Source organism: Spermophilus citellus, assembly GCF_964194105.1.
Source record: "Spermophilus citellus genome assembly, chromosome: 10".
NCBI classification, from domain to species: domain Eukaryota; kingdom Metazoa; phylum Chordata; class Mammalia; order Rodentia; family Sciuridae; genus Spermophilus; species Spermophilus citellus.
The window spans coordinates 56298108-56318620 of NC_138197.1; the positions used below are offsets into that span (position 1 = coordinate 56298108).

The 20513-nt window shown below is 35.5% G+C and overlaps 1 protein-coding gene across 3 annotated transcripts in view; it reads right to left on the reverse strand.

The window, feature by feature from the left end:
- Positions 1-238: 238 nt before the first annotated feature.
- Positions 239-20513, reverse strand: part of LOC308657518 (importin-8) — an 85268-nt gene continuing 64993 nt past the window's right edge. For 2 of the 3 annotated variants that reach the window (XM_081309274.1, XM_081309275.1), the window contains 5 exons: positions 11050-11270; positions 8108-8313; positions 6001-6204; positions 3509-3625; positions 239-2195 (listed from right to left, as the gene is read on the reverse strand). In XM_081309274.1, coding sequence (XP_081165400.1) covers positions 2098-2195; positions 3509-3625; positions 6001-6204; positions 8108-8313; positions 11050-11270 — 846 coding nt within the window. In that variant the 3' untranslated portion in view covers positions 239-2097. The remainder of the gene's footprint in view (positions 2196-3508; positions 3626-6000; positions 6205-8107; positions 8314-11049; positions 11271-20513) is intronic. The other variant, XR_014023954.1, reaches the window with a different exon arrangement.

Here is a 20513-nt window from a genome sequence, read left to right on the forward strand (position 1 = left end):
AAATATTTGAGAGAGAGAGAGAGAGACAGAGATAGATAGATAGATATGGGGCTGGCTTCCTACCACTCCCCATACTTTGGCTGTTCCTGATGAGACCTTCTGTTGGCCCAGATGAGTCCCTGGTACCTTCCAGACCAAGTCACCTTGCTGCAGGTATCAGAAAAAGGTACTGATAGTTTGTTATCTGCCTAAAGCGCCTGCACATTTTGGAAAACATTTCACACAGAAGAGTTCAGAATCCTGGGAATCAGTCCGCATTTTATTCTACAGTACATTCGTGTAAGTTCCTGCATTTCCAAGATAACCAGATCACATTCAGGTTAGCACTGCTGGTAACAAAATCATACAACTTCCCTGGCTTCAAATACAAGATAGGGCAATGCACATTAATACTTCTTTCCCTTTAATACTGCAGAAGATAATACATCACACACACAAAAATCACATGCCTTTTACAATCCAGTGTGAAGGCATTTTATGTTAAAATTAAGCCATGTGGAACATGGGCACAATAAGAGTTCCAAAGTTCCCTAACATTCCCAACAATGCCATCTTTCTCTTAACTGAGGATAAGATTCAGCTTCAATGCCTTGGGAAGTGAGGGATGGGAAAGTAGAGGATTATTTAATTCTGAAACTCATGGCTTTTCAGGCTACTTCTGTGAAAATTATTTAAATAATCTAAAATTGTAAAGAGTTAATATGAATAAGGGATAGTAATATAGGAAGCACCTGGGAAAAAAATTCCACCAGTCACTGATGGGAAATTTAAACTACAGACATTTCACAAAAATGGAAAATCTGTATCACATCCAGTAATATGTAAATTCTCAAGATACATTTTCATTTTACTGAATGAACACACTATGATCCATGTTCTGGTCTTGAACAGTTCAGAAAAATTCTCCATCTGCAATATTTACTAAAAGCCATCCTAGATCATTACCCATCTAAAAATACAACTGACCAATATACCCAACCCTTACAAACTGAGCTATAATAAAAACGAAAACAAGATATGTAGGAGAAAAATCAGAAGTGTGGGAAAGCAAGTTAGACTTGTTTAAGTCGTGTGACTAAATAAACAATTTCATTATAAAATGGTTCAGACCCTGGTCCAACACGGCTGGAATGATGAGTTACTGAAGATACAAGCCCCCATCCAGAAAGACACTGTGCTACGCAGCATCTTTCTCCTAAAAGTTCAATGTGCTTCAGGTAAAATCATTACTTCACTGCATAATTAAGTACATGATTCAGAATATCTTCAGACTTGCTGTTAACTCCAGTGACTAATGAGCCTCTGCCACTTGCTTCCAAGAAGCTGCTGAGTCCTAAACGTATCAGGTTCTGAATAAAATCGATATGCATATTTGTTGATCCTGAAAGAAATCCCACCCCTTTCAAGGCAGAAAAATATGATGGAAGAGGGAATAAGACACTTCTTAGGAAAGCCACAAAACAACTTATGAAAAACCAGAGCCAGTGCATATTTTACAACCCCTGAAGAAAGCCCCCATAGCAGGGTGGGCAAAGGGAGCAGTGATGTTTTTGAAACCAGAGTGACTTGCAGCTAACTGCCTAACAGTAAATTCACAGAGTAAAATGCAGAATAAGTCGACATATAACCAAGGTTTACATTATATCTAGAAATGTTTTATGCTTTAAAAAAATTGCAATGCACTCCAAAAAAATTTTTCTGATAATTCATGTACAACAGAAGGCACTGTTATCCGCATAAATCCATGGATTCTGCATGGCAAAAACCTGAGACCTGCAAGTCAATCCAATCCTCTAAAAACCATGGTAGGCTGTCAGCCTTTGGAGCGTATGGTTTGTCCTTTTCAATGCAATGATTCTGTTTTTCTTTAATTTCATACATTACAGTAGCTGTTGAAAATATATATTTCAGGGTGAGAAAGGTCAAAGGGGAAAGGGAGAGTGGATAAAAGTACTGCCTAATGCCAGATGATAACTGGTGCAGCAGGAGGGCCCTGAAAAGCAGCCCCCTAATTTCTCCCCTTGAGTCTCACACTCCCTTTGTGAAATTGTGAGATAAAACACAGCGAAGACGTCTTGGTCAGCTGATGTCCTTCCTTCAGTTGTTGCCCGGCACAGTCCCAAAGTTAAAGGCAGAGAGAACTCCTTTGTTTTCAAACGTGAAGCCTCCCTGTTGTTCAATCTTCTTCTTTGCCTCTAGCATTTTCAAAAAAAAAAAAAAAAAAAGAGGAAGAAAACAGAAGAGTCCATAAGGCACAAAGTTGGAAAGAATCTCAAAAGAGCCAGATTCTTTGCATACTTAGAACTGAAGAACCGTGACTTATGGTATTTGTTACCTGGCCAAATTGAATGCCAGCCTTTAGCAGGAGCACATCAATAAGTAATTATGTTTACTATCACAGAAAAACATTACTACAGTAAGTGAAATGAAAACAAGTCTCAAGCTAGATTCCAATAGCTTCACTGTCTCTACTGCTGAAAAGGCACCCGACTTCTCATAGCAGGAGGGTCGATACCAAATCCGAAGACCTAAGTCTGTGAAGAACCAGAGTTCTCAACTCTAGACGCCCAGCCACGATGTTTTCTACCAAAATATTTTTGTGATCACAAAGTCTTTTCCATTGCTAATCTAGGAGTGACCATAACAATCTCAACATAAAAATAAAATAATTTCTTTAGCTTAAAAACTGAAAATCAACATGAGTCACCAACACAAAAAGCCCAACAAATATAAATGGAGAGCATTTGTTACAGTTTGGATTGTAAATATCCCCCAAAAGCCTACATGCTGAAGGCTTGGTTGCCAGCCTTGGCACTCCTATGGGGGGGATGAAACCTTTAAGAGGTGGGGCCTAGTTACGGGAAGTTAGGTCAACAGGGGCATGCCCTTTAAGGGAACACTGGGCCTTGGCTCCTTCCTTCCTCTGTTTCCCAGCCACCTCGATGAGCAGGTTTCCTCCACCACAAACTCCTACATGATATTCAGCCGTACCACAGGCCTAACAGCAACAGGGCCAAGTGACCTTGGATTGAAGCCTCTGAGACTAGAAGCAAAATAAACTTTCCTTCCTTATAAGTTAATTTTCTCAGACATTTTGTCACAGCAACAGAGAGATGACTAATGTAGTATTTCATTTCCAGGAATACAAGTTCCTTGCAAGAATTCATAAAGAGACTTTGGTCTACCTGTGGTTAAGATGTTTAGGTAGGTGTCCATCTGATTAAGTCTCCCTCAGCAAGATTCATGCCTACCCTTACTTTTTACCTATACCTCCAAAATAACGTAAGGATCTGAATGGGAATACCACTAATAAACACATAATGGACAGATTTTTGCAAATCTAAGATATTGGAAATGATTAAAAAGAACAACCATTCAATGATGACAACTCCTCATTATCATAAAGGGTTGGTCTCTAAAAATTTAAAAAGCATATTTAGGTGCCCCCTAGGACACTGAAAAAGTCTGGCTGCCAGCAGTCTGACACACGTGAAAGTGAGTGGCTGACCTGCCACCGTCCTTCGGTGCTCTGCCAATGTGTACACCTCCTGCAGTGTTCTCTTCTGGTCCTCACTGAGAGGGGCTAACAGCAACTGGTACCAAGCAGCATCCCGATTCTGCACAGCTGTTGCATTTCAGGGGTGTAGAGGAAAAGGAGAAAAAGATAAGAGTCCAATAACAACTATTACCTCAGAGAAAAACGAGTGGCATGATCAAATCACAATGAAATTACTTCAGATGATGACAGGATGATGAAACTTAACCAAGGAATAAATTGTTCTTCTTTCTAAATTTTACCATCTATCAATGTTCCCTAAAATCCAGATCATGGGACATACACCTGTACGCACTTGTTACCATTTTCCTCTAGAAGCTTCAGCATTGTTTCCACAACAAGGACCCACATCTGTGTGCATTTAGGCAAAGTCTTCCCCTTAGCTACTGGACTTTCCCCCTTGGATAGCTCATCTCAAATTCTACACAATAAAACCAAATTCAGCACTTTCCTCCCAAACTCTGTTTATCTCCCTATTTCTATCACTGGTTCTATTAGTCTCCCAGGCACCCATCCCAAGCCCTTACCACCTCCGCCCACATTCTCTTCATGTCCAATCCTCTGAGACTTGATGTTTTCTACTCACATGATTCTTTCCATTAAATCCCATTCTCTACTCCAGAACTTATTCCTCCTACTTTAACAAAATAATCTCAGAATGCTTGGCTCCCTCAGCTCTTTTTACACATTGAACACCTGGAAACTCCCTGAAGGTAAACTACCACATGCCCTTACAGAAAACACTCAACACTCTACTGGGGAATGGCGACCAGAACTCAAAGCCGCTACAATCTCGTCCTGTTTCCTTCCTTCACTGAGGCTTTCAGCAGTGGTCATTACAAACTGGCCCAAAGCTGGGTGTCTAACTATCACTTGAGGAGCATTTTAATAGTACCATACGTGCTGGGCACAGAGGCACACACCTATAATTCCAGATACTCAGGAGGCTGAGGTAGGAGGATCACAAGTTTCAGGCCAGCCTCTGCAATTTAGCAAGACCCTATCTCAAAATAAAAAATCAAAAGGACTGGAGATAGGGCTCAGTGGCTAAACACCATTCTCCAGTACCTAAAAATAAAAAAGGGGTGGGAGTATAGCTCAGTGGTAAATCACCTCTAGAGTCAATCCCCATTACTGAAAAATTAAAAAATGAACTACATCTTTTGAGACTCCACTCAATACCTAAAAGTTTCGTTGGTGACTAGGGTGCACACCCATGTCTGGAAAAAACTATCTTGGTACACATCATATTTCCATCTCCACATTTATGCTTTTATTTTCCTAATTGTTTTGTAATGACATTCCTTGTACTCTCTTTAATTCCTGTGAAATTTCAATAAAAATATTTAGGTAGTTTTTAATCTTCATCAATGGTATTTGCAACAACACTAAATGATGCCAAAATTATGCTAATATTGTCCCTGTCAGTAAAAATATTTTATACAGAAGCATATCCACTTTAATATCACTTATAACAAAAAACTAGAAATAATCCTAAATGTCCAAGAATAAAAATAAGTTATATTATGATACAATCACAGAAATACCATCTAACCATAACAGAATATACATTAGTGGGATTTTTTTTCATTGTAATTTCTTTAATAATTTTCTAAATATTATCATTGGTTTATCATTTCTTTTGCAGGAGGGACTGAACTCAGGGGCACCCAACCACTGAGCCACATCCCCAGCTCTGTTTTGTATTTTATTTAGAAACAGGGTCTCACTGAGTTGCTTAATACCTCACTTTTGCTGATTCTGGTTTTGAGCTTGCAATCCTCCTGCCTCAGCCTCCAGAGCTACTAGGATTACAGGCGTGCACCACTATGCCCGGTTCATTTATTTTTATTCTATAAAATTTCTATTTCCCATTTTTATACTAGTTCATTGGTCTTACTCATTTGTAGAAGGCTTTTGGATGTTGTGCATCATAAGCCTATGATACATTTAGCAAGTCTTCTCTCCCAATCTTCCATGAGTCTTTTAATTATATTTATGTGTCTTGCTGTACAAAATTGGTAAACTGTTTAAGAAGTAAAGAGCTACCCTCTGTTCCTTCCCTCAGGGACTGTGAATAACTAAAAGGTTTACACCACCATTTTTAAGTAACATACATATGAAATACTTCATTCTTTTCTGTAAATGCTTGGTCGATTTTTGCCTAAAGGATCAACAACACATTTGCCTGGAATTGCTTTCGTGAGGATAACCTACAGGCTCACCCTATTGCTTTAAAATGATGAAAGATGCTAGGACTGGGTGATTAGAGTTTCTTTATGCTAATCCCTTTCATTTTGCATATGTATGGATATTTCTGTAACAAAAAATTAAAATTTTAAGTGTCTATACCGATTTTTAGTCAGATCCCAAAACAAGTAACAGAAAGGAATGAAAAAAAAAATTCTAAGAAATAGCTCAAAATTCAGGGAGTAAAGACATACTTAACAGAGCTTGTGTAAAGAACTGATATTCATCCACACTATTGTCAAGGTCAAGTGGAGTGCTGAACCCCTCAAGGGCAGTTTCTTCCAGCACTTCTTCATCCCAGTCATCCTCCTCTTCCTCCTCATCTCCACCTCTCCCGTTATTTGCCTGCATGGCTTGAGCAGCAACGTTTGTATCCTCCTCATCACTGGAAATCTCCTCTGTGGATCCATTAATTATTTAAAAGGAATCAAAATATGCAAGTGTAATAGATCAAATTCCATGAAAAAGACTATTTTAAAAATGTAGAAATGGAAAAACAATTTTACATAAATACATAAAAATAAACCTTATGCCTACTCTACAGTTTGATCAATTGAGAATGGCTTTATCCTTCTCACTGAAAACAATTTCCCTAGATCTGCGGGTTACCTGAACATTGCTAATGTTATACTATAGCTGACTCATTAACTTGAGAATACTATTTAACTGCAGATTTCCCATAATTTTTGTTAAAAAAAAAATAAAAAGACATCAAATGATTTTGTAATCAGTACATGTTTTTAGATAACAATGACCTCCCATTGAGAATTCAGGTCTCTCACTGATTAAACAGATTACCAAGTGTTCAGAAGTACCAAAATGAGGAGGTCATTTCCTTTAATAGAAATAGTAAAAATACAAAAAATGTAAATAATAATAAAGTAGTCAACTACATGTGCCTTGAAAAGTTATAAGCCAAGTTACACATGACCTATTTTCAGTGCTGCTCTGTTCCAAGTGGTTAGATGAATATTATAACTGGAATATTGTAACTAGAAGGCAGCAAATGCAGAATAAAAATCAACTTAAAAGGAAAAACCTAGAGTAAACCAGGCAACGTCAATCTAAAACTAGTTCCATAAAACACACCACACTGAAACAGTTGGATTAAACTAAAAGGGCTAAAACAAGAAACCATAGTTTGGGACCAGACATGTATTGGGGTAAAGTGGCAAAGGTACAATTACAAAGATAGCAAGATATACCTTTGCTAGTTAATATTTCCACACTTTGGTAGAAAATTCAACAAGTCTTGGAATATTACTAGAAAAAAAATTATTTCAAGCCATATTATTTATAAGCCAAAAACCAGCAAAACATGAAGTTAGAGATCATAACAAAATGAAAAAATAATTTGTAATTCTTGGAATATGCTTAACCCCCTCCAAAAAAAAAAAATAATAATAAAGAGGGGGAAAAAAGTAACTTCTAGAAAGAAACTATTTCAAAAAATCTACTCAGAAATCAGAAAAATCAGAAATTTTTGTGGTAAGAGTGGTAAAGGGTAGCTTAAAATTCCTTATATACCAGTTAAAACAAAAAGTGTTTTAAATCTATACCTGCTGAAATCACAAAGTTTAGCATCAAAAAATAGTTTGTTTTTTGTTTGTTTGTTTGTTTTTGTTTCCTGGCAAGAATTCTGATTTTTCTTAGCTAAAGATAAATGTCCGTTTTTAACCAGAAAAGGAAAACCTCCACTCAGAATTAAATAGTGCTACTTCCTGGGCCCTAACAAGTAGCTTTACAATCTCATTATTAAATGTCTAATATTCTTGATGTTGACAATCTTATTCTGACTTTAGATTAAGCAAATTATCTTCATTTCTGAACTTTATTCTAAATGTATATTTAGACCACAAATATATCTCTCATTAATAATTTTGGAAGATGAATCACCTACCAATCCTTTTTTTAAAAAAAATCAATCTCCACTGTTCTTAATCTAGTGTTTCATTTAATTCATGGCTGCTGCCTTCATTGAGTCTATTAGCATTAACAAGAAAATAAAATACTAAGTTGTTAATGTGTAGCAAGACCATATGATTCTGTTACAAATATATTTACCAGGTATAAAAACATCCATTAGGCTCAGGTTTAAAAATAATTCAGTTGACAGTTTCAAGAAGTACACAAATCTGTTATCCCACATGATACAATTAACAAGTCAATCAAGTCCAAGATATTTGTCAAATGTTCAGCAAGCCAAAGAATGTAAATCTGTTTAATGAAGCCAAACAGACTAAAAGTCAAAGAAAACAATGCTCAAATCACAATCAATTCTAGCACCGTATAAGACTTTACCATTTTCTTCTATGTCAACTTTCTCTGCTTTTGAGCGATCTTCCCGGTTTACCAGTTGCCTAGTGGCACAGACCTGCTTTAGGCCAAGGAAAAGGAAAAGTATTGAAGGGACAATCTGTCCCACCACAGCATCTACTGCAGGAGGTCGATTTTGCAATTCAAAAAGGATACTCAGTCCTATTATACACATCTTCCGATCATGATGCCTGCAAAATTTAAAGGGAAAAAAATGTAGACATGAGAAGTGCAATAAAGGACAAAACCCAGAGAAATTACAAAAAGAAATGTTCAAGGCAAACTCTAGGGTTTATTCATTGGGACTGTACAGAAATATCTCCAGTTTTCTGCTATATGAAATCTTACATTTAAAAAGTTTTATAAATCATTATCATTAAAGACCCATGGGAGTCTGCAATTAGCATGGTGAATCTTGCTGTAATACCAACTTATGACTAATGTAAATGCTACATTTGAGTGTTGGCATAATGGGTTTTGTTAAAGCAGAAAATTCTTATACAATGGAAAACTTGGAGAGTTCCCCAGACTCTTCCCATTAGACTAGTCCTCAAGTTTTCTTGGCACAGGTATCGTACACTAACATCAGGTGCCAAAAGCTATTTCAAAAACTTGATATCCAAATAAGCTGAGCTTAATAGATCTAAGTAAATCTACTAGCATCCTCTGCTATAACACGGATAAGGAACTCTTTTTATTAAATTATTTATTCTAATTTGTTATACACAATGGCAGAATGCAATTCATTTCATGTTACACATATGAAGCACAATTTTTCAAATCACTGATTGTACACAAAGTATTTTCACACCATTCATGTATTCATACGCGTACTGAGGGTAATGCTGTGTAACTCATTCCACCATCATTCCTACCCTCTTGCCTCCTCTCTTTTCCTCCCTCCCTTTTGCCCTATCTAAAGTGCCTCCATTCCTCCCATGCTCTGCACCACCCCAGGAAAATTTAATTCTGAAGGAAAAGATGTTTGACCAATTTATATTAGTCATATTTTTCTATATATTCCCTTTAAATTGTTTAAAACTAAAGATACTAAGAACTAAAAGACTATTATATTAGTATAACCACTTAAAATTGCAAGCATGAACAAAAAAAAATCACTTGCAGTGGTTCAATTCATTTAAAATAAGATTATAATACAACAACCTCATGAATACTTTACCAGCTTCTGTTATTCCTCATTATTTGCATTGCTTGCTTCATTTGAGTTACTAACGGCCAAGTAGTATGACATAAGAGGAACTGTACGTGACCGAAGGCTTTCTCATTCTCATAGTATCAAACTAGTAGTGCATACCAGTCAAGTGGATCATAGCAGGAAAGATGATTAACCAGTGGGTCTCTAAATAATCTAAGGAAGCACTCTGCAAGGATGCCCAGTGTATGCAAAAGCTAAAAAAGACTTTCTTTGAAAAACTGCTTATTCATGTTGACAAAGATATAAGAATACCAACTACATAACTTTGCATGAACAAATCTCTACTCTAAATCTTTGTCAGAGATAACTTTAAGCACACTTTTTTTTTTTTTGGGGGGGGGGGGTGGGCGGCTACCGGGGATTGAACTCAGGGACACAAACACTGAGCCACATCCCCAGCCCTATTTTGTATTTTATTTAGAGACAGGGTCTCACTGAGTTGCTTAGCACCTTGCTGTTGTTGAGGCTAGCTTTGAAGAATGTTTTTCCCTTGAAAGTTTTATAAACAAATATAAGTGAGGGACAAATTCCAGGCCTCTACAAGTAGAAAATAGGCAGAGCCTCCTGTAAGTGTGTTCACTCAGTCCTACTCTACCATCCTAACCCAGGCCTTCACCATCACCCACACACATGGTAGTGTACTGATCATTTCTACCCAAGTGTCTACTCCCTTCAGCAAATTTTTCTAAGTAATATCTTACAAAACTTAAAAAATGTTCCCAAATTAAGACAGCAAGCAAGCTCAAATTCTAACATAATATGGCCATCAACATGTGTTGGGTGACTTGAGATGGGCATATAACAACATAGGACCTTACTTTTCCTGTGTTTGAACCATGCCCCCTGCCTTTTTTTTCTCGCAATACTGGGGATGGAACCCAAGGCCTCATGCATGCTACGCAAGCATTCTACCTTAGCTATATCCCCAGACATAATTTGTGGTTTTTTTTTTCCTTTGTGGCACTAGGGAATGAACCCAAGACCTTGTACATGCCTCGCAAATGCTTTACCACTGAGCTCTATTTCCATCCCTATGTTTAAAAACTAGGAGAGTGAGTCACAGAAAGCCAAACTCTTCTACAGAGGCAATCTCTAAGCTAAAATTAATAATCTTTCTGACCACATTTGAGAACAGGCTCCTTTGAGAGCTGCAAAGAGCTAAACATCCCAGAACAGTATGTAACATCTTTGGCAGACTGGTATCCTCCTTAGAAACCTGATTGCCCCTAGAATGCCCACAGACACCTAATAGTCATAGCATTTAGACCCTTAATTTTTGCTGCCTAAGATAATAATGACACACAATAATCAAAAACAAATGGGAAGGGGTTGGGGATATAGCTCAGTGGCAGAGCACTTGCCTAGCACATGTTGAGGCACTGGGTTTAATCCTTAGCCCACATAAAAATAAACAAAATAAAGGCATTCTGTCCACCTACAAGTATTAAAAAAAACTTTTTTAAATGGGAAGAGACTTGAATTCTTTTCACTAGATTGTACTGTTGAAACACATTCATAATACTCTAAAAATTAAACATCATGTTACTAATATACCAAAAATAGATCCAATGATATGAAAATTGATTTTGTACATGGTATCCTACATACATACATATATATATATATATATATATATATATATATATATATATATATGAAGTAAACTTCCCAGAAACAGAAAGTCAATATGAAGTCCAAAAGGCACACCTACCCAATAAAATAATCTGTATCGTTCATCCACTGGTTTATAAACTGTACAGTGATAGGTCCAGGGTTGTGAGGCAACTGAATTCGCTCTAAAGTATGTAGCAGCAAATCAGGGTTATAGTACAAGGCAGCAATTGCAACCTGAAGACACATCGTACGGAGTTCACTAGTTTTGACCCCTCGAGTTAATCTCTCCAAAACAAGTTGAACAAAGAGAGGAATGCACTAAAGAGTAAAAAGAAAAGAAGAGTCAACCATACACAGAGCAACCAAGAACTTACAGAAAGCTAATGCTGGCAAAGAGTAGTATCAAAAAGTCAATAAAATGACAATAAAATTTTTGCTTAAATTGTTTTTAGATATTTACAAGATTTACATGTTCATAAAATTCACAGAAATTAAGTAAACAAAACAACAATCCTTCAGCAATGCCAGCAAATCTGCTTTCTTAAGTGAACACTGGAGTTCATGCAAGACTGTCCAGTAGAGTCCACACTCAAATGGTGACAATAACCCATGGGTGAACTCAGCTAGATAAAATGATGAAGGTGGACTTTTCTTTGATTAATCAAATTGAAAATAAATGATTGGGACTAAAAATAAGTATGATAGTCTCAGTATGTCTCTTGAAAACAATTTTACATGAAAGATGAAAAAGAAGTGGTGAACCCCACACATTAAAATAAAATGATCTAATTCCAATGCTAACTCTGTTTCTTACTCAGATGCAGAATACTCCTGGTTCTAATGTAATAGCACAACACATGTGATTTTAAAATACATTAAAAATTATTACCCTGGCCAAATAACTGGTTGAGAATCAGTGAAGTCACAATGGAAAACAAGCCTGAAGAGCTCTTTTTGAGAGGTTTTAAAAGTAAATTTTAATTTTAATTAAATTTTTTAAATTAATTTTTACTAATACATACAAAGCCAAGAGGAACCAAAGGAATCTTTAAGTTTTAAACTAGTAACACTAAAATTATCCCCTTTATAGTATATTAAGACAAAACTGATTATGGAGACAGGTTGGACAAGTTACACAAATCCACAAATAAAGCACGGTGCAACTACAAGAGCAGTGCAGGAGAGCTGCTCGTACCACTGTGGAGGGTGGTCGCCAAGAGAAGAAGGGCGAAAAACATAGGTAGAGTGCACTGCTGTGTATCTAAGAAGCAAGGAAAGAATGAATTTAAAATGGAGGGAAATAGGGAATTGCAGTAAAGGTAAAAGGATCAGTGATGGAGGCTAGACTCCTCTGAATACACCTCATTTATTAAGTTACACTTTAGAACTGTGTATATGTTCTATATTCGTTAATTTTTTTTTAAAAAGCAATCCCTAAAAATTCAGATTAATTGAGGTAAATGAATAAGCCAAACAGGGATTATTTTAGTGACTTTAAATTTAATGATTTGACTGTATATTAACTACATGTATATATTTGTATACTCCCAGAGTATGGACATACCTTGGGTGAAAAGAGCTACCAAAAAATCTTGAACTGTTAATAGTAATTTTTTTTTAAAGAGAGAGAGAGAATTTTTTAATATTTATTTTTTAGGTTTTGGTGGACACAACATCTTTATTTTATTTTTATGTGGTGCTGAGGATCGAACCCAGCACCCCACGCATACCAGGCGAGCGCGCTACCGCGTGAGCCACATCCCCAGCCCAACAGTAATCACATATTGATGATAATAATGATATAATTATTCTGAGACTATTGTTTATATTAGTGGAATAAAGCACATAAGTAATTATGATAACCTAATTGATCCTACCTCCTACACCAAAAATTATATTTAACTAAAAATAAAGAAGCCCTGAATTTTAATTGGAAATTAGAAACATCTACATATATCTATGTGTACTAATGATGCACAGACTAAAAAAAGAAAAAGGTATTTCAGCTCTTCTTCATAGAAACAATGACCAACTCAATATTTATGACTATACATAAACAGCAGTAAAATATATATTATATATGAATGTTAATATATAATTGATGCATATTACATCATCAACATACTAATATATTAATGATATACTACATCTACATAGAGAGAAAATGTGCATGCATGCATAATAAATATCACTTATGCCCAACTTATAGTCTTGAAATACCATTTCCCAGGGTAGGGCAGTCTAGGACAAGAAATCTATACAATGATCCTGGAACAGCTAGTCCTACCTGATAATAGGAAAACTACCAACGACTATCAGAGTTAAGTCAAAAGGATTCATAAGGGCTGGGGTTACTGCTCAGTGGTAGAGTGCCTGTCTAGTACGTGTGAGGCACTGGGTTTGATTCTCAGCACTGCATATAAATAAATAAAATAAAGTCCATCAACAACTTTTTTTTTTAAATATTTATTTTTTAGTTATCGGCGGACACAACATCTTTGTTTGTATGTGGTGCTGAGGATCGAACCCGGGCCGCGCTGCATGCCAGATGGGCGCGCTACCGCTTGAGCCACATCCCCAGCCCCATCAACAACTTTTTAAAAAAATTTAAAAAAAAGGACTCATAAGACAAATTCAAGAGGTTCCCACTGGCCAAAGATGACATATCTTTGTATACTTGGAATATATTCAAATACCTCAACCAATTTGAATTCATAAGTTCACAATGATACAAATCAACAGAATGAAACAAAAACAACATAATAAAACACTTCATTGGTCATCTCTGGAAGACGTCAAGAAACAAAAGTATTATCTTGCTGGGCACAGTGGCGCACACCTATAATCCCAGCAGCTTGGAAGGCTGAGGCAGGAGGATCCTGAATTCAAAGCCAGCCTCAGAAACAGCAAGGCACTAAGCAACTCAGTGAGACTCTGTCTTTAAATAAACTACAAAATAGGGACAGGGATGTGGCTCAGTGGTCAAGTGCCACAGTGAAAGTTCAATCCCTAGTACCCAAGATAAAAAGTATTATTTTGAATCATGGCAGAAGAGAGAATTAACATACTTAAATACTCAAACTTTCTCAGGATAATCATATAATTTATGAGAAAACATTTCGTTTTACAGAAATATTTCATATAATAAATGAAGAAGGAATGGTAATTAGAATATCACTTTCAACACCACTAACCTCAGAGGATAGGAGACAACTAGACCTACTGTGCTTCCTAGGAGAAATACACATCATCACACATGACTTGTTCTTGCGAAAAAGTAAAGCCTGAGTCTAACCCAGTCTCTAAATTTAACTACCACGTGACAGGAAATTTAGAGAAATGGAATGCCAAGGTAATGTGTTCCTTAATAGATAGTGAATGCACTGTGTATTCGCAACCATTAGAAATCCTCTTAAGTCCTCAGCTTTCTGATTAAAAATTCTCTAATACTATCTTCCCAGATCCTTCTACCACCCAGTTTTAGGAGTAGAAATTGACTATATCACTTTAGAGATTTTTGGTTGCTGACTTTAAATGAACCTACACAGATAAACAATCCTCTTATTCAACTCTTCATTACCTACAATATTGCTCCAAACTGAAATTTCAATTTTTTTGCACTTTTACAAGTCTTCCTAATTTGCTGATAAACAAAGCCAAGATAGGCCAGAAGTTCAGCAGAGAAAGCCCAGGAAGGAGACAGCCAAGAACAACTTTCCTGGGGAACAAGAACAACCCTCATGGGGACAAGACAAACCTCACAAGAACCTGAAAACAAAAACTCAGCCATTACAAATGCTTAAAGAATAAAGGAGGGCTGGGATATAGATGAGTCTAGAGTGCTTGCCTAGAGGTGAAGCCCCTGGGTTCAACCACCATGAAGGAAGAGGAAACCATTCTTAAAGGAAACTTTGATTACAATACCTCAAATATAGAATAACAATAAAAACAGACATTATAAAAAAAATTCTGAACTTAAATACTATGAACAAAATGAAAAATTCGGGTTGGGGAAGTGGCTCAAGCGGTAGCGCGCTCGCCCGGCATGCGTGCGGCCCGGGTTCGATCCTCAGCACCACATACAAACAAAGATGTTGTGTCCGCTGAGAACTAAAAAATAAATATTAAAAATTCTCTCTCTCTCTTTCTTTCTCTCCCTCTCTCTTTAAAAAAAAAAAAAATGAAAAATTCACTAAAGAAGCTCCACTGGCCAAAGGTTTAAAATGGCAGAAGAGAGAATTAACATACTTAAAAGACAAGCAATAAAGACTATGAATTCCAAAGACCAGAGGAAAAAAGAGAATAAAGAAAAATGCCCACAACCTCAAGAAAATGTGGAACATAATTAAGCACACTAGTATACGAATAACAAGAGTACCAGGAAAAAAAAAACAGGACAGAAAGGGGGGGAAATACAGAAAAAATGGTTGAAAACTTCCCAAGTTTGACAAAAATAATCTGCACATTTAAGAAGCTCACAAATTTCAATTAAGAAACACAAAGAGAGCCACACACATCCACATCATAGTAAAAATGCTGAAAGACACAATCTCGAAAGTAGTGGTAAGAGAAAAACATATACCAACACAATGAACAAAGGAAGGTTAATAAGATTAACATCTGTTAATCATTGTTTCTTCCCAGAAATAATGGAGGCCAAAAGGCAATGTCATAGCATAGGTAAAATTTTGAAAAAGTTGTTCACCAAAAATCTACCAAAACTACCTTTCAAATATGAAGGCAAATCTTTTCTAGCTACACTTCTGACAGAGGATTAATATGCAGAATATATAAAGAACTCAAAAAATTTAACACAAAAAAACCCCACCAAAAATCAAATAACCCAAATGATAAATGGGCAAATGAACTAATTAGACACTGCTCAAAAGAAGAAATACAAATGTCCAAAAAATATATTAAAAGTTCAACATCTTTAGCAATTACACAAAAGCAAATCAAAACTATACTGAGATTTCATCTTATTTCAGTTAGAATGGCAACCATCAAGAATACAAATGACATCCAGGCGTGGTGACATATGCCTATAATCCTCAGCTCAGGAGGCTGAGGCAGGAGGATCACAAATTCAAAACCAATCTCAGCAATTTAGCAAGGCCCTAAACAACTTCATGAGACCCTGTCTCAAAATGAAAAACAAAAAGGCCTGGGAATAGGGCTCTGTATTTATGCAACCCTGGGTTCAATCCCTGGTACCAAAAAAGTATGAACAATAATAAATGCTGAAGAGAATATGGGAAAAAAGTTAAACTTGTACGTTGTTGGTGAGAATGTAAATCAGTACAACTACAGTATGAAGGTTCTTCAAAAGACAAAGAATGAAATTTCCATATGATCCAGCTATACCACTTTTATACAAAAGAATTTTAAGTTATCATACTATAGTGATACATGCATACCACTTTATAGCAGCACAACTCATAATATCCAAACTATGGAACCAAACCTACATGTCTCTCAGCGAATGAATGAACAAAGAAAATGTGGTATGTACACACAATGAAGTTTCTTTCAGCCATAACGAACAAAATTATGTCATTTGCAGGAAAATGGGTGGAATATGAGACCATTATGTTTAGCAAAATTAGCCAAATTCAGAAAGTCAAGGGTCATGCGTTTTCTCTAATATGCAGAAGCTAGAAAGATGAAAAGAAAGGTGGGGGTGGATCTCATGAAAATTGGAGGGACATTAGTAGAGTGGAGGAAAGGGAACAGGGAGTGGGAGGAGGGGAGGTAAAGGAGAAATACTGGGAAATGGTATCGGCCAAATTATATTGTTATATTGTGTGCATGTATAAATATGTAAAAACAAATCCCTCCATTATGTACAACTACAATATACCAATTAAAATATTTTAAAAAATAAATATCCCTTTAAAAAACAAATACAAGGGGCTTGGGTTGCAGCTCAGTGGTAGAGTGCTGCTTAGCATATGTGAGGCCCTGGGTTTAATCCTAAGCACCACATAAAAATAAGTGAATAAAATAAAGCTATAAAAATATGAAGGTAAGATAAAGGCATACTCAGATAAAGAAAACCAGAGAGGGGCTGGGGATATGGCTCACGTGGTAGAGTGCTTGCCTCACATGTACAAGGCCCTGAGTTCAATCCCCAGCACCACCACCAAAAAAAAAAAAAAAAACCGAGAGTCCATTGCTAACATAGCTGCATTATAATAAGTACTAAATGAAGTTCTTTGGGCTGTGAAAGCAAATGACCCAGATGGCAATTAAACGTTACACACACACACTCATACACATACACACAGGCACCAGTAAAGACAGCATACACAATATTTCTTTGACTTTGTTTTCTTTACTGTTTTAAAAAGCAACTACATAAAACAAAGTATACCACAATTGTACTGTTGGGCCTATGACATAAAGCAATGTAATAATACAGAAGAGGTAGGAGGAGCAAGGTAATCTTGAAGCAAGGAAATAACACCAGATGGTAACTTAAGTCCACAGGAACAAATAAAGGAATCAGAGATGGTTAAATAAGAAGGCTAATATAAAAAAAAAAAACCATATTCCACAAACCAAGAACAACTCTGTGCATACATACTTGGTTATCTCTCCTCTCTCTCTTCAATTTCTTTAACAGATGCAAAGTTACAAAAAGTGATAATTATTAATAATGTATTATTGGATTTGTAACATAAACATAATATGTATAAGAACAGTGCAAAGAGAGAAGAGGAAAGAGTAATATCTGACTATTTCTGTTATCTTTCTGAAATTAATATTAAGTGGATTCTATAAATCACCAAAAAAATTTATTAAAATGAAAAAGTTTATAAGCCTATGTCAGATTCTTTAAAATCTTCAGCTATACCAACAACTCTTGAGTTCCTTAAACTATAGGATCCTGGCCATGATTATTTGCTGTAAACCCATGATAAAGGGGGATCAGGAAGAGAAAATATTTAGGCTGACAGATTTGGCCTTAGGTTTCTCTGTCCGATTTCCTGGCCTATGCGTACTTCCATTTCAGATGGAATCTCTCACTGGGCTTCTCTGTGATTCAAATGAACAATCACTATTTATATCAAACACTACTTTAGTCATGTCTTTAAATTTTTTAACATCCAAAAAATTTAAATAGTGAAAAAATATAGAGTAATCACTAAGAGAACAAAATAGTGGAAAAAAAATAATTAAAGAAATTAAGATGTAACATTGGAAAATATTTACTTAATCAAAATAAAGCAGATAAAGGATTAAATAATGGGAACAAAAACACATGAGATATAAAAAATTGACTAAATCCACATGTAACAATAACAGAGAATGTCAGGATGTCAGATTGGATTAAAAAACAAGATCCAATTATAAACTGTATACAGAAAACACTTTAGATTCAAGACACACAATACATTAAAAGCAAAACCATAGAAAAAAAATATATCAGGGAACACAATTATGAAAAAAGATAATATCAGACAAAATAGACATTAAAACAGTTTCTAGAAATAGAAATTTTGACTAATGAGTCAATCCATCAGAAAGCTAAAACTATTATAAGTATACACAAACCTAACAACAGAGCCAAAAAAAATATGAAGCAAAAATGAACAGAAATTAGAGAAGTAGACAATCCAACAATAGTTGCAGGTGACTTAAATACTTCACTTTCAATAATGGACAGATCAAGTGGGCAGACCATCAAGATATACAGGACTTAACATTATAAACCAACAACTAGACCTAACAAACACCTACAGAACACATCAAAGAACAGCAGAATATACATTATTCACAAGTGCACACAGAACACTAAGACAGACTAGATGAGAAGCATAAAACAACCCCCAAGGTCTTAAAAAGGAGTGAGATCACACAAAATGTGTTCTCCACTCAAAATGGAGTCAGAAATTTCTGAAAATCTACAAATTCACAAAAATTTTAAAAAATACTTCTAAATGATTGGTGGGTCCAGAATAAATCACAAGGGAAACTAGAAAACATTTTGAGATAATAAAACAAACACATATCAAAATTTATGGAATTTATCTAAATCAGTGCTGAGAGGAAAATCTATAGCTGTAGGTTCTTATATTAAAAAAGAAGAAAGATCTCAAATTGATAACCTAAAATTCCACCTCAAAACACTAGAAAAAGAATAACAAATCAACAAAGGAGAAAAAAATAAAGATTAGAGGGGAGACTAAAAAATGGAAAACAGAAAATAAAGAATGAAACCAAAAGTTAGTTCTTTAAAAAGATGGACAAAATTGACAAAACCATTAAGTCAATTACCAAAGGAAAAAAAAGAGAAGATTGCTAAAATCAGGAACAAAATAAGGTCATTATTGCCACTCCTATACAAAAAAAAAAGAATTGTAGAGAATCACTATAAACAACCACATGTCAACAAACTAGACAACTTTGATGAAATGGCCAAATTCCAGAAAGATGCTAGATAATGAAATTGATTTCAAAAAAAACTGGAAATATTAATAGACTAACAAATGAAGAGACTGTGATAGTAAGTTTAAAACTAACCACTGAAGTCTACCAAACATAGAAGAATACCAATCCTTCACAAACTCTTGGAAAGAAGAGAATAGGGGAGAACTTCCAAAATCTGAGACCAACATTACTCTGATACCAAAGCCAGCCAAAGACATCACAAGAAATGAAAATTCTATATTAATCTCTCTTATGAATACAGACACAGCTAGACATAATGGTGCATACCTGTAATCCCAGTGGAAGGGAAAAAGAGAAAAAAAAAAGTAAGGAAGGAAGAGAGGGAGGGAGGGAGGAAATCAACAAACTTTGTCTAGAAATACATAAAATGAATTATACTCTATGCCCAAGTTTGTACCAGGGCTGTAAAGTTGATTTAACATCTGAAAACTGAAAGCAGGGGAGGAAACCACATCATCTCAATAGACGCCAAAAAAAGCATTTGACAAAAATTCAAACCCCCTTCATGATAAAAATATTCAATAACTAGCAATAGTCAAGAACCTCCCTCAACTTGATAAAGGGCATCTTTAAAAAACCCCAATTAACACTAGATCTAATGGTAAAAGATAGGATGTTTTCTCTTCCTAAGACCAGAACAAGACAAGATGTCACCTCCCACCAAAGGCAGTCAACATGGGATACAAAGTTCTAGTCAGGCAATTAGTCAAGAGAAAGAAAAAGCATCCAAATTAGAAAGGTAAAACTATTTGTAGATGATATGATCTTTTATATAAAAAATCCTAAGTAATTACTAAAACAAATGAGTTTAGCAAGGTAGTAGAAGATAAACATACAAAACACATTTGTTTTTCTATACACAGGCAGTGAATCTAAAAATAAAATTATGAAAACAATTCTACTTATAATAGTATCAAAAAGAATAAAATACATAGAAATATTTTAAGAATAGAATTGTAAAGCATATAGTCTGACAACTATCAAATATTGAAAGAACATAAAGATGATCTAATAAAAGTTAAGACATACCATGTTTAGGGATTAAAATACTAAATATTCTTAAAAATGGCAATACCTCCCAAATTGATCTACAAATTCCAAACAAGG